This window comes from Eubalaena glacialis, chromosome 15, assembly GCF_028564815.1.
Source record: "Eubalaena glacialis isolate mEubGla1 chromosome 15, mEubGla1.1.hap2.+ XY, whole genome shotgun sequence".
Lineage (NCBI taxonomy): Eukaryota > Metazoa > Chordata > Mammalia > Artiodactyla > Balaenidae > Eubalaena > Eubalaena glacialis.
Window position 1 is genome coordinate 34,745,846 of NC_083730.1, and position 26,416 is coordinate 34,772,261.

Below are 26,416 nucleotides of genomic sequence, written 5' to 3' on the forward strand. Positions count from 1 at the left end.
TGAAATTCTTCTGATGAAGAAGAAACCCACCTGACTTCACTTTAAGCAGAAACTTCTTTCTTCTATTTCCCTGGGTTACATCCTATGTACTCTATGTAATCTATGTGCTGTAATTAAGTACAGTATCTGATTCTCTTGATTAGTAACCTAATTAAAAATTCTTCTTTGTTATGAAATCTAAAAATTAATCATAACATTTATGTTGAATATATTTAAATGCAAACTTTTTCTTGTACTATTCTCAGAAGATGCATATAAGACCCAGGTTAGGATTGACAATGAGCCCGCTTATTGGGATATCTTGGACACTGCAGGTAAGGTAGGTAACTTTTTTAGATCTTTTCAATCTCTGAGGCCAGTTTATGCTTTAACCTCAAATTCTTTCACCACAGAGTAGAAGATGAATTTACTCAAACAGAAGAGCAAATTTGTAATAGCAATCAGGAATTAAATAAGAATTAGCAAAAAAGTATGACTCCTTGTCACTCAGAATATTTCAACATTCCCTTAATTTTTTAAATATAAAAGTAAAGGTATTGATGTAATATTGCCAAAGAGATTGTAAAATTAATAAAATAGTAAATTATTCTCCCTCAGATTTGCACAAAACTCTGTCCTAGACCCTAATGTGGTGATAATTTTTATTAGAAAAATTTAGTTGAATATATATCTTCATTATATTATTTTCCTTTGTAAACAAAAATTTTAATTTTTTAAAAAAAATGGCTAAAACTTCCAAAAGTATGTTGAATAATAGTGGGCAACCTTGTTTTGTTCCTGATCTTAGTGGAAATGGTTTCAGTTTTTAACCATTGAAAACGATGTTGGCTGTGGGTTTGTCATATATGGCCTTTATTATGTTGAGGAAAGTTCCCTCTATGCCTACTATCTGGGGGGTTTTTAACATAAATTGGTGTTGAATTTTGTCAAAAGATTTTTCTGCATCTATTGAGATGATCATGTGGTTTTTCTCCTTCAATTTGTTAATATGGTGTATCACATTGATTGATTTGGGTATATTGAAGAATCCTTGTGTTCCCGGGATAAACCCCACTTGATCATGGTGTATGCTCCTTTTAATGTGCTGTTAGATTCTGTTTGCTAGTATTTTGTTGAGGATTTTTGCATCCATGTTCATCAGTGATATTGGCCTGTAGTTTTCTTTCTTTGTGACATCTTTGTCTGGTATACAGAGTGAAGTAAGTCAGAAAGAGAAAAACAAATACTGTATGCTAACACATATATATGGGATCTAAAAAAAAAAAAATGGTTATGAAGAATCTAGGGGCAGGACAGGAATAAAGATGCAGACATAGAGAATGGACTTGAGGACATGGGGAGGACAAGTGTAAGCTGGGATGAAGTAAGAGAGTGGCATGGACATATATACACTACAAAATGTAAAATAGATAGCTAGTGGGAAGCAGCCACATAGCACAGGGAGATCAGCTCGGTGCTTTGTGACCACCTAGAGGGGTGGGATAGGGAGGGTGGGAGGGAGACACAAGAGGGAGGAGATATGGGGATATATGTAAATGTATAGCTGATTCACTATGTTATAAAGCAGAAACTAACACACCATTTTAAAGCAATTATACTCCAATAAAGATGTTAAAAAAATGTTTTATTATTTCATCTATTTGATGAAACTATTTTAAAAATAGCTGCATTAATTGGAATATTGGTACTATACAAGCCACTGGAAAGAGCTGGTCTCTTTCTATATTTATGAGATATATTAAGACTATTTAAAAGCCATATATTAACAAACTCATTTGTTTCCAGTGACATTTGGATATGGGGGAAAAAACTGTTGAAGCGATTGTGAATATTTAGAATAAAAAATATTTCAATTATTTGAAAAAAAAAAAGCTGTCTTATCCAAGAGAAAGAGAAAGTACATTTTTGGTGCTAATACAATCACAAATACTGGGATGTTTCTCCTCCCCACAGGAGGAGGCTTGACCATGTCATCGCTTAGGTCAATGAAATTTACAAATGAGTCAACCTGTTAGTTCTGGGCCACAGTCCTAAGAGACACTAATGGTGTTTCTTCTAATTCCCAAAGAGAAGAGCATGAGGCAGGTAGCCCTTGGTCCCAGAAGAATGAGGAAATATGAGAAGCAGTCCTAAATCCAACTCAAAGATTGTAGCAAAACCCAGACGACTCACAGCCTGAAGCAGATCTGCTCCGTCAACCTCATAGACTTGTGAACTAGAAAAATCATCAACACTAGTTGCTTCAAGCCCCTGAATTTGAGGTGGTTTGTTACACAGCATTATTATGACAATAGCTGATTGATATGGCATATTAAAGGATCATTTATGAGTTTGATATGGCTAGAGATGAAGAATACTACCCATTTGTGGGTGAAGTGGTGAATGTTAAGAGATAAATCTGCATATACGCACTCAAGTGTTTTTGTTCCGGGTGAAATGTTCTTGTCTTGTCTTGTCTTGTCTTTCTCAGAAAGAATTCTGAGACAAGACAGGAAGGTTAAGAAAGCAAAGTGAGAATTTAAGTGATAGTACACTATTGAGATGAGATCAGGCAGTTTCAGGTGAATAGCTGCCCTGAGTGTCTTTGGCAAGCCTGTTATGTGGGGTGTACAAAAGAAGGCACAGAATATTCATTGGGGAAGGAGGGGTTTGGGGTTGTATTCCCTGATTTTTATCCCAGTGTCACCTTCCCAAGGGATGGAAGGATTTTTGTCCTTATTAAGCTTCGATCAGAAGTGTCATGACTTTGGTACATGATGGGTACACCTTATCTGCAAGGCTAATTTTATTGTAATGAGAGCATAAAGAACAACAGGTTACATTTGGACCCTGGAGATTCCTGCCTTTTCCCACCTTTCTTTGTCTGCCTCCAGGACATTTATCACCCTTTCCTACCATCTGGCCCATGCACCCCTTTCTCTGCTCATATCTAGCTACCTGCCTGCTGTAATACTTTCTAACTCTAAGATTATATGCTCTGGAAACAATAAGAAACTTTCAAATACACAATTAAAAACATAAAATTATTACACTTGTATACCATTAAATATTTTTCTAACCTAGTTTCAACTGCAGCCAAACATAATCAGGAATATATCAGGCTCAAAAATGGTGACTTGTTGGCTTCCAAACCATTATTAAACACCCACATGCAAGAGGTAGTCTATATAGTAGATTTAACAAAGCTTATTTCCCTGTAGGGGATAGGAGAGAACACCATTAAAATACTTTCAATGATATTGCCTTGTTTTCTTTTGGTGCTATTACTATTCAACATTCATTGGTGCTATTACTATTCAACATTCATTGAAATTTTATCCTTACAACAAATCCAGGAAGTAGGTAGGAAAATTACTATTACTGTTACCTCCTAGAATTTGAGTAAAATGTTGTACAGAAATGAAGTGACTGTCCTCTTGGAGGCAATATTTTTTTTTTTAAAGAATTTACTATTTTTTTACCTATGATAAACTTTAATTTATAATTTAGACACAGTAAGAGATTAACAACTACCAATAAAATAGTACAAATTAAAAAATATAGTGTAATAAAAGTTATGTGAATGTGGTATTGCACTCTCTCTCAAAATATCAAATTGTACAAATTTAATGCATTTTTGAGGCAATATTGATACTTGGGTCAAGTCCCTCATTGCAGTGATACAATAATTCCACGGAAGAAAGGCTGGCCATCAACAAATCTCTGGTTGAAAAGGATTTTACCCTAACCATTCTTCTAGTGTTTCAACTTTTAAAAAATGTTTAATGCTCCTACCAAATACTTATTAAGCCTATGTTTGACCACTTCTGTTGATCAGGAACTGTGGTTCTGGAAGCAGACAAGTAGAGCTTTTAGAAAGCATTAATTATTAGAAAGTTTTCTTGCAATGAGCTGAAATTTTCCTTTCTATAGTTTCCATCTATTGGTTTCAGATCTATGTTCTCAAAAAAGTTATATTACTCATTTTATAAATGGAAAGCTTAAAGCTCATGTAGGTTACATAACTTTATCTCAGGCCATGCAGCAAGCCAGCAGTGACTAGAATCCATCTACACTCTCATTCAAGCTCTTTCTTATTTCACTTCTCTAATGGAATCCCTTAGTGTGTACCAAGTACTATCCTAAGTCAAGAAAATGCATAATACAACAAAATTGAGCCTCCGTTCTCAAAGTGCTTAAGGTTTGAGACAGTGGGAGAACACAAAATTAAAAATTGTACCAGTTGTGACAAGGAGTATGGTAGAAGTATGCAAATTGTGGTCATGAGTTATCTCTGATACCTAAGTTATCTTTTGTCCTGGCCTAAATACAAAAAAGTATATATCAATATATATAATATATTATATATATATATATATATATATATATATATATATATATATAATATATAATCTAAATTAAAATAGAAGAAAGTTTTTGAAAAAATAATTTGTAACTGTATTTAAGTGAAACTCTAACAAAATAAATATAATAAATTCAATTTAATTACAAATATATTTAATCATCCTCAGCATTATTAGAAATAATAAAAATAATTCAAGTACTCCAGACTCTACTTTTTTGATGTACTAATATATCCACTCACTGAAACTTCCTACACCTAGGCATGGCCCCCAACACCTGACAACTGCTTGGACTAAGACATTTTGGAGCAATATGAAATGTAATTTAAATCTGCTATTTAGTTTAGCTCTTAACCATCTCTGAAGTCAACGCAAGTCCTTTAACCAATCTGGTATGAAGGAAGTCTAGAGATTTCTGCTGTCTTTCTAATAATCCCTTCAGTGCCCTTCTCACTGCTGCCTACCCAACACCAGACTTTAATACAGGTTTCCTATTACTGTTAGCACAAGTTCCTGTGCCCAATGCACAGTGAGGCCAAACAAACATTAGAGTTTGGAGCAGAGAAAGATTTATTGTAGGGCCATGCTAAGATACAGGTGGCTAATGCTCTAAAAACCCCAGCTCCCCAAAGGCTTTCAGCAAAGCATTTTTAAAAGCCAGATGAGGAGGGGGTGTCTCAAGGTGTGTTATCAGCCCATGCATAATTCTCTGATTGGCTAATGGTGAGGTAACAGGGCGGTGTCACAGGGGTTAACATTATCAGTACTTAGGCTCCAGGAGGCCTGGGGCTATGTGCTCAAGGTCATCAAGTAGTTAACATCTTCCATTTTGTGGGGGGTTTTCACATCTGTAAAACAACTCAGGAATGTGCATCAAATACCTTTATCTACGAACTTCAAAGAAGAGCTAAAGCAGAAGATATGGGGGAAAGGCCTGTCCCAGGAAGGCCCCATAGGATCCTGCTCAGTTACATTACTATAGTCTTAATATGTATATTCCTTTTATGTGTCTCTCAAGTATTATCATGCAGGTATCACCTAATCCCTCTAGAAGTAAGACCTATTTTAAGAAACTACTTTAACTCCAGAAATAAGTTTTTATCTTAAGGGCTTGCCATATAGTCAGAAATTATTAAAGAAAAACTAAAAGAAAATTTTTTAAAATTTAAAAATATAGCCAAAGATTTAAGGGCAAACTAATATTATCAGTATTGGCATTAAGAGAATCAACAAAGGTCAATCCAGCTCTAAATATGAGAAGAGAGAGCAGGTTTGCAACCAGAATTATGTCCTGAATTGATATAGCTTGATCATAGATTTTTATCTTGGGAAAATGGACAAATGTTATGGTGGCCCATTGCGTTGGTCTGAGACACTTGAAAACAATTTACTATTAACATTACTGCAAATAAGGTGGACTGGAATCCTGATTTTCTAAGGACATTCCTAGTTGGTAATGTAAGAGAAGAAGAGATCTTTCCTTTACCCTTCTATGCTCTTCTAGCTGGTCTAAGACTTAAACTGATATGAGACAGATTAACAAGAGAAAATCAAACAAAAGTTTAATAACATGTGTACATGAAAGAGACCCAGAAAAACTGAGTAACTCACCAAAATAGCTGAAGTTCTCACATTAAATACCATCTTCAGTTAAAGACAGAAGAGGATGTTGGGGGTAGTGGTTGGGACTTTGAGGGGAGAAAGGCAATTTAAATGGAGATGAAAAAACGAATGTTGTAAACAAATGTTTGCTGGGCCCTGCAGACAGTGGGACACAGAGGAGAATTCTAACAAACTTTACTATGTTCCCTTCGCTGTCTACCACACCTAGTTCACACTATAGTTGTCTATGGTGATAGCTCCCTTCCTGGAATAGGCCCTCTATCTACATTCTTTAGGTAATTAGGGAGAAGGTCAAAATTTACTCCTGAGTCTTTTAGGCCTTGATTACTTTCAGCTAGAAATAATCTGCATGCCACAGAAATATTTTGGGGTGGCAAATTTTGTTCCCTATAGTAGCTGGTATAGCTCAATTAATGTTTGTTACTTTATTTTATTTTTTTTAGCACTGCTTTTTACTCAAAAGTGCTCTGTTTATATGATAACTCATATAGTCATCCAAACTACAAACTACTAGACTCCTTCTCCAATAAGGTGGATGTAAAACATGAATATAAAACCAACTGTGATTTAAATATACAAGCCAGGAAAGCAAATACTATACAAAATAAGACCATAAATCAGAAATTAAACCAAAAAATAATTCTTAATAGCCAAAGCAAATGTAAAAAAAAAAAAAAAATCCATAGAATAAAGTTCCTATAATTTTATTAAAGTTTCTCATAACAGGGGAGATTCTTAGGATTTCTTTCTCAGTCTATTTGATATTAGAGTCAGATATTATATGCTGGTTACTGTTTTTATTCAGTTTACAACTTTTAGAACCAAAATTTCAGAAGAAATGGGTTTCTAGGCTTCCTTGGTGGCTCAGTGGTTGAGAATCTGCCTGCCAATGCAGGGGACATGGGTTCGTTCCCTGGTCCGGGAAGATCCCACATGCCACGGAGCAACTATGTCTGTAAATCTGTGTGTATATATGTATCAATAGCTCACATTTTCAACATAATTAATTTGGCATCCATAGATTTACAATACTGGATTAATTGTTCTATAGGAATACAAAAACATAAAATCAAAAATCAATCAAAATATAAAATATAATTTGTGGCATTGAAGAGATTACCCTTTTATTTTTGCACATATTTAAGAAAGAATCTAGACTCAAAACTAAAGAAAGACATCCCAGATTTAATTGCCATGTCTTTAATTATATCACCTCTTTAGCTTTCTCTTTTAAACAGTGTTCCTTATCAAACACTGTTTTAAGTATTTAATTACTCACCAGTGTTATATGTAGAAAATTAAGATTTATATTTATCATTTATATTTTTAGCTAAAATTTGGCAATTTCAAAGCTAAACTTGCCAAATTAAAAGAAAAAGATTTGATTTATACTTAGCATAAATGAACTAAGTAAAATGACTCCCAAGGCACTCTAAAGTATGCTGTTAGTAGAAATAGTAGAAAAACAGAATGTCATTTAATGACCTCATTATTTGAAACATATCCTTCAGTACTCCATTTTTGTGATGGACAATACCAGAACCTTGCTTCCTGTGCTTACCGTTGGGCCACTGCACAAACAATACTTTCACTAAGAATAGTTCTTAGTAGAAACTCTACCATCACTTCATAAATATTTCTATTAAATATCCATGTAAATAACTATAATTGTCAATATTTAAAATGAAAAGGAGCTCTAGAGGTCTAATATTTTAGTTCTCTTTCTTTACAAATAGGGCCACCAGAGCTCAGAAGGGGTAAGTTGTTTATTCAAGGTCATGTGGCTTCTAAATGCCAATGCCAGAGTGATCCTAGTGCTATGCCTGTTTGTCATTCCTGAAATTTACAGTGACTTTGCTACATTATGTCTTCTAAAAGCCATCTCTGTGAATAATGCTAGACTATTCATGACAGGTAATGCTTGCTACTTGGGTATGACTTTTTTGACAATGTCAATGATATTTTGATTAAAAGAGTCTTAGTTGAAAACCACTGGTACAGAAAACTGATAAGAATGATGGATCAAAAACTCAAGATGGTGAAACCAAGGAAGAATCTGAAGAAAAATAATGCCATCATTGCAGAGTTTGTTTACGACCATCTTTTTATCTTTCTTTATATCTTTTATACTATTTTGCACAAAGGATTTATCTTCCCTAATTCTAAATATCAGGGGGATTTTTTTTGCCATTTTCCCTTGAGTTACATTATCAACATATCAGTCCACTAGAAAAAAATTAAACAGTATATATGAATAACAATATTACATCTATTTGACATCTATATGAATGATCAAATTAGCAAGAACAATATGAGTCAGCCAATACCACTTGCTGTAATTTTTATTTTATTTTATTTTTTATATATTTTATTGAAATACATTTGATATAAAATATTATGTCAGTTTCAGGTATACGACTTAGTAATTTGATATTTGCATACATTATGTAGTGATCATCACAGTAGGTGCAGTAACCATCTGCCCCATACATATTATTGACCATACTACATACTAATGATGTATATTACATCCTCATGACTTATTTATTTTATAACTGGAGGTTTGTACCTCCTAATTGCCAATATCCATTTTGTCCACCTCCATTTTGTCCACCCCCTCCCCTCTGAAACCACTCATTGCTTTCTGTATCTGTGAGTCTATTTTTGCTTTGTTTTGTTTTGTTTCCAATTTCACATACAAGTCTGAGCATGCAGTATTTGTCTTTCTCAGTCTGAGTTATATCATTTAGCATAATAAACCCTAGATCCATCCAACTCTCAAATGGCAAAATTTAATTATTTTTCATGGCTGAGTAATATTTGTGTGTGTGTGTGTGTACCACATCTTTATCTACTTGTCTATCAATGAATGGACCTTAGGTTATTTTCATATCTTGACTATTATAGTTACCCTACTAAGAACTTTGGTGTGCATATATCTTTTCAAATTAATGTTTTTGTTTTCTTCAGGAAAATGCTCAGAAATGAAATTCCTGGAACATATGAGAGTTCTATTATCCAAAAAAAAATTGGTAAGACTGATGTCAAAGAACATACTTCTTATGTGATCCTATAGAATTTTATGATTTCAGGTATTACATTTAAGTCTTTAATCCATTTGACTTCTTTGGTATGTAACCATTCAGTTTTTCCAATACCATTTATTGAAGAGGCCATCTTTTCCCCAGTATATACTCTTGCCTCCTTTGTCATAGATTAATAGATGATATAAGTGTGGGATTATTTCTGGGCTCTCTATTCATTCCATTGATCTGTGGGTCTTTTTTGTGCCAATACAATACTGTTTTGATTACCATACCTTTGTAGTATAATTTGAAATCAGGAAGTGTGATACTTTAAACTTTTTCTTTCTCAAGAGTTCTTTGATAATTTGGAGTCTTTGTTTTTATACAAATTTAGAGTCATTTGTTCAAGTTCTGTCTGGAAAAATGCCTTTGGTATTTTGATAGGGATTGTATTGAATCTAGAGATTGCCTTCGGGAGTATGGTCATTTTAACAGTATTAATTCTTTCAATCCTTGAGAAAGGCATATATTTTTATTTATTGGTGTCATCTTCAATTTTTTCATCAATGTCTTTTTAGAGTACAGGTTTTTCATCTCTTTGGTTAGATTTATTCCTAGGTATTTTATTCTTTTTGATGCAATTGTAAATGGAATTGTTTTCTTAATTTCTCTTTCTGATAGTTTGTTATTAGTATAGAAATGTAACAGATTTCTGCATTTATTGAGTTCATTTATTAGTTTACTAATAACTTTATTGAATTCATTTATTAGTTTAATAATTTCTCAGTTTTTTTTTATTTTACTATATACAGTATCATTTACAAACACTGACAATTTTATTTCTTCTTTTCCAGTGTTTATTTAAGATTTTTTTTAAATTTAATTTTATTTATTTTTTTATACAGCAGACTCTTAGTAGTTATCTATTTTATACATGTTAGTGTATATATGTCACTCCCAAAATCCCAATTCATCCCACCACCACCCCACATTCCCCCGCTTTACCCCATTGGTGTCCATACATTTGTTCTCTACATCTATGTCTCTATTTCTGCCTTGCAAACCGGTTCATCTGTACCATTTTTCTAGATTCCACATATGTGCATTAATATATATTTCTTTTTCTCTTTCTGACTTATTTCACTCTGCATGACAGTCTCTAGGTCCATCCACGTCTCTACAAATGACCCAATTTCGTTCCTTTTTATGGCTAAGTAATATTCCATTGTATATATGTGCCACATCTTCTTTATCCATTCATCTGTTGATGGGCATTTAGGTTGCTTCCATGACCTGGCTATTGTAAATAGTGCTGCAATGAACATCGGGGTGCATATGTCTTTTTGAATTATGGTTTTCTCTGGGTATATGTCCAATAGTGGTATTGCTGGGTCATATGATAATTCTATTTTTTGTTTTATAAGGATGCTCCATACTGTTCTCCATAGTGACTGTATCAATTTACATTCCCACCAACAGTGCAAGAGGGCTCCCTTTTCTCCATACCCTCTCCAACATTTATTGTTTATAGATTTTCTGATGATACCCATTCAAACTGGTGTGAAGTGATACCTCATTGTAGTTTTGATTTGCATTTCTCTAGTAATTAGTGATGTTGAACAGCTTTTCATGTGCCTCTTGATCATCTGTATGTCTTCTTTGGAGAAATATCTATTTAGGTCTTTTGCCCATTTTTTGATTGGATTGTTTTTTTTTTAATATTGTGTTGCATGAGCTGTTTATATATTTTGGAGATTAATCCTTTGTCCATTGATTCATTTGCAAATATTTTCTCCCATTCTGAGAGCTGTCTTTTCACCTTGTTTGTAGTTTCCTTTGTTTGCAAAAGCTTTTAAGTTTCATTAGGTCCCATTTGTTTATTTTTATTTCCATTACTCAAGGAGGTGGATCAAAAAAGATCTTGCAGTGATTTATATCAGAGTGTTCTTCTTATGTTTTCCTCTAAGAGTTTTATAGTGTCCAGTCTTACATTTAGGTCTTTAATCTATTTTGAGTTTATTTTTGTGTATGGTGTTAGGGAGTGTTCCAATATCATTCTTTGACAATTAGCTGTACATGTAGCACCACTTATTCAAGAGACTGTCTTTTGTCCATTGTATATCCCTGCATCCTTTGTCATAGATTAGTTGACCATAGGTGTGTGGGTTTATCACTGGACTTTATATCCTGTTCCATCCATCTATATTTCAGTTTTTGTGCCAGTACCATATTGTCTTGATTACTGTAGCTTTGTACTATAGTCTGAAGTCAGGGAGTCTGATTCCTCCAGCTGTGTTTTTTTTTCCCTCAAGATTGCTTTGGCTATTCAGAGTCTTTAGTGTCTCCATAAAAATTTTAAGGTTTTTTGATCTAGTTCTGTAAAAACACCATTGGTAATTTGATTCTGATGACATTGAATCTATAGATTTTTTTCGGTAGTATAGTCATTTTTACAATAATGATTGTGCTAATCCAAGAACACGGTATATCTCTCCATCTTTTTGTGTCATCTTTGTTTTCTTTCATCAGTGTCTTATAGTTTTCTGAGTACAGGTCTTTTACTTCCTTAGGTGGGTTTATTCCTAGGTATTTTATTCATTTTGTTGCAGTGGTGATTGGGATTGTTTCCTTAATTCTTTTTTCTGACCTTTCATTGTTAGTGTATAGGACTGCAAGAGATTTCTGTTCATTAATTAAGCAACTTAACCAAATTCATTAATTAGCTCTAGTAGTTTGCTGATGGCATCTTTAGGATATCTATGTATAGTATCATGTCATCTACAAATGGTGACAGTTTTACTTCTTCATTTCCAATTTGTATTCCTTTTATTTCTTTTTCTTCTCTGATTGCCATGGCTAGGACTTCCAAAACTATGTTGAATAATAGTGGCGAGAGTGGACATCATTCTTTTGTTCATGATCTTAGAGGAAATTCTTTCAGTTTTTCACCATTGAGAATGATGTTGGCTGTGGGCTTGTCACATATGGCCTTTATTATGTTGAGGTAGGTTCCCTGTATGTCCACTTTCTGGAGAGTTTTTATCATAAATGGGTGTTGAATTTTGTCAAAAGCTTTTTCTGCATCTATTGAGATGATCATATGGTTTTTCTTCCTCAATTTGTTAATATGGTGTATCACATTGATTGATTTGCATATATTGAAGAAGCCTTGCACCCCTGGGATAAATCCCACTTAATCATGGTGTATGGTCCTTTTAATGTGTTGTTGGATTCTGTTTGCTAGTATTTTGTTGAGTATATTTGCATATATATCCATCAGTGATATTGATCTGTAATTTTCTTTTTTTGCAGTATCTTTGTCTGGTTTTGGTATCAGGGGGATTGTGGCCTCGTAGAATGAGTTTGAGAGTGTTCCTTCCTCTGCAATTTTTGGAAGAGTTTGAGAAGGATGGATGTTAGCGCTTCTCTAAGTGTTTGATAGAATTCCCTTGTGAAGCCATCTGGTCCTGGACTTTTGTTTGTTGGAAGATTTTTAATCGCAGTTTCAATTTCAGTGCTTGTGATTGGTCTGTTCGTATTTTCTATTTCTTCCTGGTTCTGTCTTGGAAGGTTATATCTTTCTAAGAATTTGTCCATTTCTTCCATGTTTCCATTTTATTGGCATAGAATTGCTTGTAGTAGTCTCTTATGATGCTTTGTACTTCTGCAGTGTCCATTGTAACTTCTCTTTTTTCATTTCTAATTTTATTGATTTAGCTCTCCCTCTTTTTCTTTATGAGTGTGGCTAAGGGTTTATGAATATTGTTTATCTTCTCAAAGAAACAGCTTTTAGGTTTATTGATCTTTGCTATTGTTTTCTTTGTTTCTATTTCATTTATTTCTGCTTTGATCTTTGTGATTTCTTTCCTTCTACTAACTTTGGGTTTTGTTTGTTCTTCTTTCTCTAGTTCCTTTAGGTGTAAGGTTAGATATTTTATTTAAGATTTTTCTTTTTTCTTGAGGTAGGATTGTATCGCTATAAACTCCCCCTCTTAGAACTGCTTTTGCTGCATTCCATAGGTTTTTGATCATCGTGTTTTCATTGTCATTTGTCTCTAGGTATTTTTTGATTTCCTCTTTGATTTCTTCAGTGATCTCTTGGTTACTTAGCAACGTATTGTTTAGCCTCCATGTGTTTGTGCTTTTTACGTTTTTTCCTTGTAATTTATTTCTAATCTCATAGTGCTGTGGTCAGAAAAAATGCTTGATATGATTTCAATTTTCTTAAATTTACTGAGGCTTCATTTGTGACCCAAGATGTGATCTATCCTGGAGAATGTTCCATGCGCACTTGAGAAGAAAGTGTAATCTGCTGTTTTTGGATGGAATGTCCTATAAATATCAATGAAATCTATCTGGTGTACTGTGTAATTTAAAGCTTGTGTTTCCTTATTAATTTTCTGTCTGTATGATCTGTCCATTGGTGTAAGTGAGGTGTTAAAGTCCCCCACTATTATTGTGTCACTGTCAATTTCCTCTTTTATAGTTGCTAACATTTGCCTTATGTATTAAAGTACTCTTATGCTGAATGCATATATATTTATAACTGTTATGTCTTCTCCTTGGATTGATCCCTTGTTCATTATGTAGTGTCCTTCCTTGTCTGTTGCAGCATGCTATATTTTAAAATCTATTTTATGTGATATGAGTATTGCTACTCCAGCTTTCTTTTGATTTCCATTTGCATGGAATAACTTTTTCCATCCCCTCCCTTTCAGTCTGTATGTGTCCCTGGGTCTGAAGTATGTCTCTTGTAGACAGCATATACATATATATGGGTCTTGTTTTTCTATCCATTCAGTGAGCCTGTGTCTTTAGTTTGAAGCATTGAATCCATTCACATTTAAAGTAATTATTGATATGTGTATTCTTATTAACATTTTCTTAATTCTTTTGGGTTTGTTTTTGTAGGTCCTTTTCTTCTCTTGTGTTTCCTGCCTAGAGAAGTTCCTTTAGCATTTGTTGTAAAGCTGGTTTGGTGGTGCTGAATTTTCTTAGCTTTTGCTTGTCTGTAAAGCTTTTGATTTCTTTGTGAAATCTGAATGAGATCCTTGCTGGGTACAGTAATCTTGGTTGTAGGTTCTTCTTTTTCTTCACTTTAAATATATCATGCCACTCCCTTCTGGCTTGTAGATTTTCTGCTGAGAAATCAGCTGCTATCCTTATAGAAGTTCCCTTTTATGTCATTTGTGATTTTTCCCTTGTTGCTTTCAATAATTTTTCTTTGTCTTTAATTTTGTCAATTTGATTACTATGTGTCTTAGCATGTTTCTCCTTGGGTTTATCCTTCCTGGCACTCTCTGCACTTACGGGACTTGGGGGGCTATTTCCCTTCCCATGTTAGGAAAGTTTAAACTATAATATTTTCTCAGGTCCTTTCTTTCTCTCTTCTCCTTCTGGGACCCCTATAATGCGAATGTTGTTGCATTTAATGTTGTCCCAGAGGTCTCTTAGGCTGTCTTCATTTCTTTTTGTTCTTTTTTCTTTATTCTGTTCCACAGCAGTGAATTCTACCATTCTGTCCAGGTCACTTATCCGTTCTTCTACCTCAGTTATTCTGTTATTGATTCCTTCTAATGTATTTTTCCTTTCAGTTATTTTATTGTTCATCTCTGTTTGTTTGTTCTTTAATTCTTCTAGGTCTTTGTTAAACATTTCATGAATCTTCTTGATCTTTGCCTCCATTCTTTTTCTGAGGTCCTGGATCATCTTCACTATCATTATTCTAAATTCTTTTCCTGGAAGGTCGCTTATCTCCACTTCATTTAGTTGTTTTTCTGAGGTTTTATCTTGTTCTGTCATCTGGGACATTTTTCTCTGCCTTTTCATTTTGTCTATCTTTCTGTGAATGTGGTTTTTGTTCCACAGGCTGCAGGATTGTAATTCTTCTTGTGTCTGCTGTCTGCCCTTGGTGGATGAGGCTATCGATGAGGTTTGTTCAAGCTTCCTGATGGGAGGGACTGGTGGTGGGTAGAGCTGGGTGTTGTTCTGGTGGGCAGAGCTCAGTAAAACTTTATTCTGCTTGTCTGCTGATGGGTGAGGCTGAGTTCCCTTCCTTTTGGTTTTTTGGCCTGTGGTGACCAGCACTGGAGCCTACAGGCCCTTTGGTGGGTCTAATGGTGGACTCCGGAAGGGCTCACACCAAAGAGTACTTCCCAGTACTTCTGCTGCCAGTGTCCTTGTGCCCGCAGTGTGCCACAGCTGCACTCCTCCTCTGCAGGAGGCCCTCCATCACTAGCAGGTAGGTTTGTTTCAGTCTTGTATGGGGTCACTGTTCCTTCCCCCTGGGTCCTGATGCCCACACTACTTTGGTGTCCCCTCCAAGAGTGGAGTCTCTGTTTCCCCTAGTCCTGTTGAAGTCCTGCAATCAAATCCCACTAGGCTTCAAAGTCTGATTCTCTGTGAATTCCCTCTCCCATTGCCAGACGCCTAGGTTAGGATGCCTGATTTGGGGCTCAGAACCTTCACTCCAGTGGGTGGACTTCTGTGGTATAATTTTTCTCCAGTTTGTGAGTCACCCACCCAGCAGTTAAGGGATTTGATTTTATTGTGATTGCACCCCTCCTACTGTCTCATTGTGGCTTCTCCTCCATCTTTGGATGTGGGGTATATTTTTTGGTGAGTTCCAGTGTTTTCCTGTTGACGATTGTTCAGCAGTTAGTTGTGATTCTGGTGCCCTCTCAAGAGGGAGTGAGTGCACGTCCTTCTACTCTGCTATCTTGAACCATTCCCCTAAGAGGTTTTTTTTTTAATGTGGACCAATTTTAAAATCTTTATTGTATTTGTTACAATGCTGATTGTGTTTTATGTTTTCGTTTTTTGGCCGTGAGGAATGTGGGATCTCAGCTCCCCAACCAGGGATGAAACCTGCACCCCTGCATTAGAAGATGAAGTCTTAACCACTGAATCACCAGGGAAGTCCCCATTCCTTTCCAGTTTGGATTCATTTTATTTATTTTTATTTTCTGATTGCTGTGGCTAGGACTTTTAATACTATGTTGAATACAAATGACAAGAATGGGAATCCTTGTATCATTCCTGATTGTAGAAAAAGTGCTTTCAGCTTTTCACCATCAATTACTCCTTTTATGTTTGTTAATATTTGCTTTGTCTATTTAGGTGCTCATATGTTGTATGCATATATACTTAAAATTGTTATACCTTCTTGTTGGATTGATCCCTTTATCATAGTGTAACCTACTTCTTTGTCTTGTTACAGTCTTCATTTTAAGTCTATTTTGTCTGATATAAGCATTGCTATCCCAGCTTTCTATTCATTTCCATTTCCATGGAATACCCTTTCTCACACTCTCGCTTTCAATCTGCGATGTGTCTTTAAATCTGAAATGTGTCTCTTGCAGGCAATATATATGTCTGGTTTTTGTATCTTTTCAACCACCCTACATCTTTTGAATGGAGCTTTTAGTCCTTTCACATTTAAAGTAATTATTGATAAATATGTATTTATTGCTATTTTGTTAATTGTGTTCTGGTTGTTTTTGCAGTTCTTTTTTATTCTTTTTTCTTTTTCTCTCTTCCATTGTGATTTGATTACTATCTTTAATGTTATGTTAGGATTTTTTTCTCTTTTTTTGGTTTTCGTTTTTTATTATAGGTTTTTAGTTTGTGATTATCATGAGGTTTATGTATAAATCATATATATATATATACATATATATATATATGTCATATATATGATTAAGTTAATGATCTCTTAAGTTTGAATGCATTCTAAATACCCTACATTTTTACACTCACCCTGACATTTAATATTTTAATATCATCTCTTACATATTTTTGCTACCTATATCCCTTAACTTCTTGTTATGCATATAGATGATCTTATTATGTTTAACCTTCCTATTAGCTTTATAACCAGATGTTATAAAGTGGTACTGAACTCTTTTAGCTTTTGCTTTTCTGTAAAAGTATTTGTAACTCTTTTAAGTCTGAATAATAACATTGAGGGTTAGAGTATTCTTGTTTGTAAATTTTTTCCTTCCATCATTTTAAATATGTTGCCACTCCCTTCTGGTCTGCAAATTTTCTGCTGAAAAGACAGCTGGCACTTTTATGGGAGTTCCCTTTGACATAACTAGGTGCTTTTCTCTTGTTGCTTTTAAGATTCTCTCTTTATCTTTAATTTTTGCCATTTCGAATTTAATGTGTCTTACTGTGAACCTTTGGGGTTTCAACATTTTTTCAGACACTCTGTGATTTCTGGATTTAGACGTCTCTTTTCTTTCCTAGATTAGGAATTTTTCAGCTATTATTTCTTCAAGTAAGTTCTCTGCCTCTTTCTTCTCCTTCTGGTACCCATATAATGTGAATGTTAGTATGCTTGATGTTGCACCAAAAGTCTCTTAAAATATCCTTATATTTAAAAATTCTCTCTCTCTCTCTCTCTCTTTTTTTTTTTTTTTTTTTTTTTTGTTTAGCTTGGGTGATTTCTACCCAAGAATAAAAGCCACACAGAACTCTGTCTTCCAGTTCCCTGATCTATTTCTCTGTATCATCTAATCTACTGTTGATTCCTCCTAGTGTATTTCTTATTTCATTTATTGTACTTTTCAGTTCTGTTTGGTTCTTCTTTATGTTATATAATAATAGTTTGTTGAAATTCTCACTGTGTTCATCCATTCTTCTCCTGAGTTTGTTGACCACCTTTATGGTCATTACCTTGAACCCTTCATCAGGTAAATTGTTTATCTCCAGTTCATTTAGTTCTTTTTCTGAGGTTATGTCTTGCTCCTCTATTTGGAATATATTCCTCTGTCTCCTCATTTTAGCTAATTCTCTATGTTTATTTCTATGTCTTAGGTAGGCAAGTTACATTTTCTTATCTTGGAAAAGTGGCTTTATATAGGAGACATCCTATGGGGCTCAGCAGCATGCTCCCCTCAGGTCACCAGAAATATATGTTCTAGTGGTGCCCCCATGTGGTCCACATGTGCCCTTCTGTTGTTGTAGGGCTGACTACTATAGGTACCCTGGTAGTTGGGTCTAGCTCCTGGCCTGATCAGGTATGAGGCTGTGCCTTGTGTATTGACTCTGGAACAGAGCAGGCTTCCCTTGTTGTTGGTTGCATGGCCCAAAGGGTGTGGGACTCATGCCAGCCTGATGGTCCTCATACCACTATCTTCATGGCCTGAAGGGTCTTGGGACTGGTGTTGGCTTACTGGATAGTGGGGTCAGGTCCCTGTCACTAATAGGCTAGAGGGAGGATTCCAAAATGGCATTTGCCAGTGCCAGTTTTATCACAGTAAAACAAGCACCCAAAAATGGCCCAGTTTGTTCAGCTCCAGAAGGCATAACATTTTCTTCATGCCTCTCTGGGAGGTTGTTTACAATCAGTAAGTGAGTCTGACCCAGATTCCTTTCAAACTACTGCATCTGCATTGGCACTTGGAGTGTGTGAGATTTTGTGTGCACCCTTTAAGGGCAGAGTCTCTGTTTCCTATAGCTCTTCAGCTCTCCCAAACAAAAGTCTCACTTGTTTTCAAAGCCAGAGATTCTGGAGGCTTGTCTTCCTGGTGCAGGATCCCCAGGTTGGAAAGCCCAATATAACCCCAAGGAGCCTTACATATTGGAGAGGATTTCTACAATTGTGATATTCTTCCCTTCTGTGGGTTGCTGACCCTGAGGTATTGGTTGTAACTCTACCTCATCTCTTACCCCTCCTACCCATCTTGTTGTGATTGCTTCTTTGTCTTTCATTATAGAAAATACTTCTGCCAATCTTCAGGTTGTTTTCATAGGTGGTTGCTCTGTAAATAGTTTAATTTTAGGGTGTCTATGGGAGAAGGTGAACCCAGGGTCTTCCTATTCTGCAATTTTGAACACTTCACTTTCTGTAATTCTTATCTAGCTGTATCATGAAGGAGGAACCCAGTTAAGGATAATTACACAATAAAAGTGAATGATACGTTTGGGCATATGACCTGTATTTTTCTCACATCTGACATAAATGGGATATGTAGAATTAGACAAAATATTTACCATCTCTGTGATTCACTTTCTTCCCATTTTTAAAATAAAGAGCTTAGATTAAATGTTATTTAAACATTTTCTGCTCTATTATATTATTCTCAAAACTATTTCATTCATTCAACAGTAAATTATAAAGTTTTGAACACTGATTATGCTCTCTCACCTGTGTTACTAGCTATGACAGATTCAAACAAATTTGAAAAATGTTTCCTGCCTCTTAGAAATTTGCAGTTTAGGCAGTGGAGGCAAGATGTACATGGCTTATTAAGAGAAAATGTCACTAATGTGCCATAAAAGTAGCTCTCAATTAACTTAAAGAATAAAAATCAATTATTTGTGCTAAGACAAAATGATAACTAGAGAAGGGTAATGCAGGAGGACTTCTCCCAACAAACTGTTAATTTCACTGAGGAGGTATATTTATACACATAACTTCCAATGTCTGAGTCTGTCAAAAGAAAAACAACTGGGCAATGTTTCTCATGATAGACGTTCTTGGAATAAGACATTTTGATGCTAAACTTTGATTTGTATATTTTTTTCTTCAGGAATATAGCAATATCATGATGTTAAAACTTTTTTTCTGTGTTCTTTTGTAGGGAATAATCAAAAGGTGAGAAAGATTCTGAGTGTGTTTGGAACATCCTGTATATCCAGATAGTTATGAAGGGTCAAGATAGGAATCAGAGGAAAGGAAATGGAAAACTGAGTTCTTGAAACTTAATCCAGCCTTAAAGGAAAAAGCTTGCTGTTTCTTGCTAGATCATATTTCTACACTTTAAAGACCATTTTGGCAGGTTGGGAACATATATGATAATAAGGGGTAAAAACTTTAATCAGAAATTGACATGAATTTGATTGGAATGATCTATGATTCCTGAGTATGATAACCATAATGCAGTAGAAAATCAATTGTGAAATACGAGTAGTCCTTATATACTATATAGCTAATATATCAAAATTTAAATAGGTCAGTTAGTCTCCTTTACAAGATTGAAAAGCCTTTAAGTGAGTGAATATGTCTTGTCTTTTTATGTGACTGTCTATGTCTAGTTTTTTTGTTAGGTATATTGTAGGTGTTTCTTAGTAACATAGCTTTTTCAATCAACTGGAAAAGAAAGAAATCCAGCTTTTTCCTTTTTGGTTCAAAATTCCTGGTCTTTATTTTATATTCAACCTGTTCTTATACCTAAGAATCTTCAAAGGCCCTGGAAGATAAGTGTGTTTCATTTTACTTGAAATTCAGGAACAGATGGAGTTACAAATCAATTCTCCATTAGAAATCAATTTTGCAATTAGGCAGCAGAGCTGCTGAAATGCTCTCATTCAAGAAATTTGGGTTATTCTTTGGACCAACTACTGGCATGCTAAGGTTGACTTCAGTGACCAACTGGAGACAGACTATGACCAAAACACTTAGAAATTATATTGCCCCAGAGCCATTAAGTGCCTTCTTCTAATCAATAGTATTTGATGAGGAGCCATTTAATACAGATACCTTGGAGACTAAATTTATCTGTATTGCTAAACATGCTCTGATTTTTAAATTCTTTTTAATGCAAATGAAAATAACATCTAAATCAGAGATTACTGAAAGATATAGGGGGTCTATGTTAGAATGACAGTCTGAAACTAAATGAGTCCACCCACTAGGCTAGCAAGTGTTTTTAGTATCACTAAGAAATCAAAAGACATGTTTTCCTACCAGGCTCCTACGTCAAAAATTTTGCATCCTGCTTTCAACTTTGTAGCAAAGCTGTTTGACTCCCAAAGGCTCTTCAGATAAACATACTTTCACTAAAAATAATACTTCTGTGAGATACTCTGACAACCCTGGGTTTTCCAAGCTTATTATCCAAAAATATTCTCTCATCCTGAATTAATTCATGTTTCAAATGAAAGCTGAAATAGCTTATCTAATGGAAGCTCAAAATATATTTTTATCAGTAATATTTTAATGACTCATAAACTGAGTCCTCAAAGGATAAAAATAGTTTTAAAAACCATTTTAAATGAGTTTCCCACTATCTTTGTTATTTTTTTTCCTACTATAATTCAGGAAAGCCCATTTGCAATAAAATGCAAAGTGATATTTTCCTTTTCCTATATAGATATATAGATACAGACACAGATATAGATAAGTATGAGAAGGAGATTTATTATAGTAATTGGCTCACACAGTTATGGAGGCCAAGAAAACCCACAATCTGCTGTCTGCAAGCTGGAGAATCAGGAAAGCCTATGGTGTAAGTTAAAGTCCAAAGCCTTGAGAACTGGGGGACGTGATGATGTAAATCCTGATCTAAGTCCAAAAGCCCAAGAACCAAGGGCTCCAATGTCTGAAGGCAGGAGAAGATGGATGTCTCAGCCCAAGCAGAAAGTAAACTCACCTCTTTTCCACCTTTTTGTCTTATCTGGACCCTCAAGGAGTTGAATTATGCCCACCCAGATTGGTCCATTTGCTTTATTCAGTTTACCAATTCAAATACTAATGTCTCCCAGAAACACCTTCAAAGATATACCCAGAAGGACTTCCCTGGTGGCACAGTGGTTGAGAATCTGCCTGACAATGCAGGGAACACGGGTTCGAACCCTGGTCTGGGAAGATTCCACATGCTGTGGAGCAACTAGGCCCCTGAGCCACAACTACTGAGCCTGCGCGTCTGGAGCCTGTGCTCCGCAACAAGAGAGGCTGTGATAGTGAGAGGCCCACGCACCACGATGAAGAGTGGCCCCCGCTTGCCACAGCTAGAGAAAGCCCTCGCACAGAAACGAAGACCCAACGCAGCCTAAATAAATAAATAAAAAATGAGGAATCAATTAAAAAAAAAAAGATATACCCAGAATTAATGTCATACCAGGTATCTTGGCATCCCTTAGCCCAGTCAATTTGAAACATAAAATTAAACATTAGAAATACCATTTGGGGAGACTCTTATACTAATTGGTATCAAAATATCAGATGATTCCATTTCAGTAGATGTGATAGTTAAGGAAGAATTATTCCTTCTTTCACTTTCTGACCCTTGTGAGACCATAGGAAATGTAGCCTAAAGAGCAATCCAACTGGTGTCTCCAGGGAGATACTTATAAAATTTAACTGTGGGGTCAAGTCACTCACGGGGTCCCACATCTTCACAATAGACTGTGATAATGCCACAAATGTTGTCTTGACTTGGTCATAGGTGCCATGTCTGCTCCTACATTGATCTTGTAGATAAGAGGAACAGGTAACAATTGAGAGCCAGTTAGCATAGGTGAGAGGTGGGGTTGGGGTAGTATTAGAGTAAGCTTGAGTATTGAATAGCTTCAGCTAGGTCCTGATGAGGACTCTCAATATGCATGTAATTGTATCAGGGATTCAGCATTTCTGTCTTAAACTTGAGTTGATAGGTCCAGCAATAAATTGGCCAGGCTTACTATTCAGAAATTTCCAAAACTCCATTTCTGGAGTAACTGGTAACAACTTTAATAATACTTCTAACCAAACATTTATTCATCTTTGAGAGAAGAAAAACAACATAGAATTTGAGTCAATTCAAGAAAAACTGAAATTCCTGAATTGCTTGTATAGTAGAGGATTGGAATAAATACTAGCTGGGTATATAGTGACTATAGCATTTATGCTTTCAATTTTTTATTCTTTTATGTATAAACATTATAAACCAAATAACTTTTAAAATGATCCCCAAAACTATATTACCTGTTCATCCCATGAATAACCATCACATGGTACCACATCTGGAATACAACAAATCAGACTCTTTAAGATGCACGGAGAAATTTCAAAAGCATAAATAATAAACAAAAAACCCAACCAACAGGTAATCCTAAATGGTAAAAAAACTTTAGAGGAAAGGTGATTAAAAATATGCAAATTATAACATTTTGCAAACATATGCAAATTATAAATTATAACGTGTTGAATAACACAAATATTTTCCTCCTATCCTGAGGCAATGATGAGCAATATTTTCTCTGAAAAATAAACATACTAGTCAACATATATGTTGGTAATAGCAAACTGTAAATAATCTTGGTGAATATGTGCTAGCCTATACCATTGCTGTAGGATCTGGCAAGAAAATATAGTTGGGAAATACCATTACAGTCTATTAATGTTATACAGCTGATGTTAACCTTCAGCTTGGACTAATGATCACTTATGAGTACTACTGAAAATGTTGGCAACAACTCAAAGAATTTGCTGTATATGTTCTGAACTGTAGATTCCTTCTAGGATTTTTGTCCATGTAAGTTTGTTCATGATGTTAAGTAATATAGACTTCCATGGCAATTCTTAAATTTCTTTCTGAGGTGATCCTCAGAACAGTGAACTTTCATGAAGATTCTGTGTCCTTGTAAATCTACAGAAAAGCAAAGCTTGAACAGGGCTTGAGACATTCCAATTAATCTATAGAAAAGAACTTTCTGATTACTTTTATTTGTATCGTTCATTTTTTAAAAATATCCTTTTATTTCATTACCTGTTTGGTAGAGTATATAGTCTCATTCATTTTTTTCTTGGAAATTTACTTTGGCTAAATTTACTTTAGAGAAGAGGAACTAGCTGATGGCTTCATCAAAGGCATTATTATTATACATAATAATTTCCCTAGTCATTATTACAGAAATTTATGTAGGCATTAGATAAATGACTCAGTTATATTTCATAAGCAGTAATGTCTTCGCCAGGCTATTGATTCCCTTTGCAACAAGTAAATCTCTAAGCAATGGTTCATAGTGCAAGTAAATTATGAACTTTTATTAACGTAACAGTTTTTTTCACTGTTAAATAGAGGGCAGTGATCTAAGTCTGACAAATTACAGGTCCCTATAGTCTATTAGAAGAATAGCAACAATCTAGCTTGAGCATTCAACTCTGTTTGTTTCAAAATAGAATGAACACCTCTTAACATGTAAATCCCAGAGAGTAGACTGATATATAAAAATTTTCAATAGGCCACAAAGCTGTCATTTTAAATTTAGTGTTTGTTTAGGATTTAGAGTAAAATCCACAACTGTTCAATTGTAAGGTTTAAGAGCAATGGTGTAATTCTGGTCATACTTAACATGCCATTCAGAAATATACATAGATATGTGTGTGTGTGTTTATTTATTTTCATCCTTTAAACCAAAAATGGGGTTTACTTTTAAAATTTTTTAAGTCTTATGAAAGTATTTTATTTGTTGTCTTAAAGTTACTATGTCCTAATATTGACAAATTTTCTACAGTTTTTAACCCTAGCAATTAAAAAGTCAAACAGTAAGACCCCAAGTTATCTTGTAAACAATAAAATAACTGATTTATTTAGCAAAGTTTGATTAAGAGGCTATGATGCTTATACATGAAACTGGACACAAGGAAGTGGCTGAGCAAAGCAGAGATCGACTCTTCCCTCATGGACTGGTTTCATGCAGAAGACAGATGAAAAACTACAAACTAAACTAAACTAGACTAAACGAACAACTGCAACTGTACAAAGGGAACCTGCCCTAATGTGGAAGGTTGAGGTTAGTGAAAGCTGTAAGCTCCATGAGTTTGAGTTCATGAAGCAGATGAGGGAAAAAATAAAAACTATTCCAGGCATGGGAATTGGCATGTGGGGATGCCTGTATCAGGGAAGAGGATGGTAGGTGTGCAAACTAAGAGATGTCCAGTACTTCTCAGGGAACATGTTGGGGGCTATGTGAAGAGATGGGACTAAAGATTCAGTCTGATTATAATAACCTGACTAACCAGGTTAATCATTCTCAATTTAATTCTAGCAGTAAGGGGAAGTGGTTGATGAAGAGTAAAAATATCAGAGTTGTATTTTTAAGTGTTCACCTTGGAGTAGTATAGAGAACTGTAAGGAGACAGAATAAACTGTAGGAACATCATTAATTAGCCTTTACAGAATTCCAGGCAAAGGATGATAGCCTTGTTTGGGTTGATGAAGAGAAGTGGCACACTACAGAGTCATTTCAGATATAGCAATAAGATTTGGGGAAATATTCTAGAGTTACATACCTGGAATTATTGTTAGCATCTAGTCATGGTCTGACATTTTAGTATTTTTCATTGTCAAATTAGATATTGTTATTTTGTAAGAATATTTTATTATAAAAGTATTTTCCCTTAATTTTCATGAAAAGCACTCATCATTTATTTAGGTACTGTAAATATGGACTGTCTTATATTAATTCACTCTTGGCTTGCTAATATTTCTATGCTAATTGAAATGATATTATACTTATCCCAGTACCTAGAACCAGCTAAAAGATCATTTCTAGTGTCTAAATTCATGTGTAGACCCTGGAGGGCTAAATACTTCAGTCAAATAATATTCTATGTTTTTTTCAACATTACAGATCCAGACCCTCAGCCCTATATAGACCAATAAATGAGAATTGCTGGAGTGCTCTTGCAAAATTACATTAAAAAACAGAAACATAGATCTAAGTTTATAAAGCTGCAACATTTCCAAATTGTCACTCTTAAAATAAAGTCTTTATAAGAAACTCCTTTTTATAAACCTTCTTTTTTTTTTTTTTTTTTTTTCTGCCCTGTAAAAATATACAGTCTCTGGTTTCCAAAGTCTGTGACACAATACCTCATTCTGTTCGTGTTACCTGTTACAGTAGGAACTCTTAACCAGCCTTCTCTTTAACTCATCCATCTGGTTAACCAGGGGACCCTACTCCCTTTCTAAATCTTATGATTGATCCTGGCATCCAGATTACTCTCTATTTCATCTGCACTTCAGCTCTCCCCAATATGCTTATCAAGAGTTGGTGATATTGTCTCCTCAATAAGTTTATCCAAGTTTTACATAATTTTGTAATTATATAATGTAAGTATGTCACATGAACTGATAAAATATTGTGAGAAGAGAGTCAACATTTAAACTAATTTGAGAGTTTCAAAATGGTATGCTAATGATGAGTCTCAGCTCCTATACCTCTCAAATTTTCACTGAAATAGGGGTGGGCAAGATGGTTTAAAATTTGGCATTAAAAATCTACAATTCTGAACTCATAAATTCACAAGAATCTTAAATTCTTGCTCCACTTTAAAGACATCAAAGCTTCAAAGTATACACTATGCATTATGGATGTTTTATGCAAAAATATAACTCCATTTGGCAGACTTATTTTTAAAAATGGGTGTGTTGGCTCATCGTCAAAGATTGAAAGATAAATATATATTTGTATGTTTTAAACGAATATAAAAAATTTCATGTATGTATCATTTAAAATTTGTCCATGTTTTAACTGATGCCAATTAACCAGCATGAGGCCAGATCAGATATTTTATGGTCCCTAAAAGTCCCTGGCCACAGGACAGCCCAGACACCAAATATTCTTTGAATGAATCAGCAGTAAACATTTTGTCCTCTAGATTTTTACTCCCTGGGCTAGGATCTGGTTTCTCTGATTTACAACAGTCTC

General features: G+C 34.8%; 1 protein-coding gene across 1 annotated transcript in view; it reads left to right on the top strand.

The window, feature by feature from the left end:
• The window catches only part of RIT2 (Ras like without CAAX 2), a 567,177-nt gene that overhangs the window by 197,925 nt on the left and 342,836 nt on the right, over positions 1 to 26,416 (top strand). Inside the window, 1 exon segment of the mRNA XM_061169231.1 lies at positions 246 to 319. Coding sequence (XP_061025214.1) covers positions 246 to 319 — 74 coding nt within the window.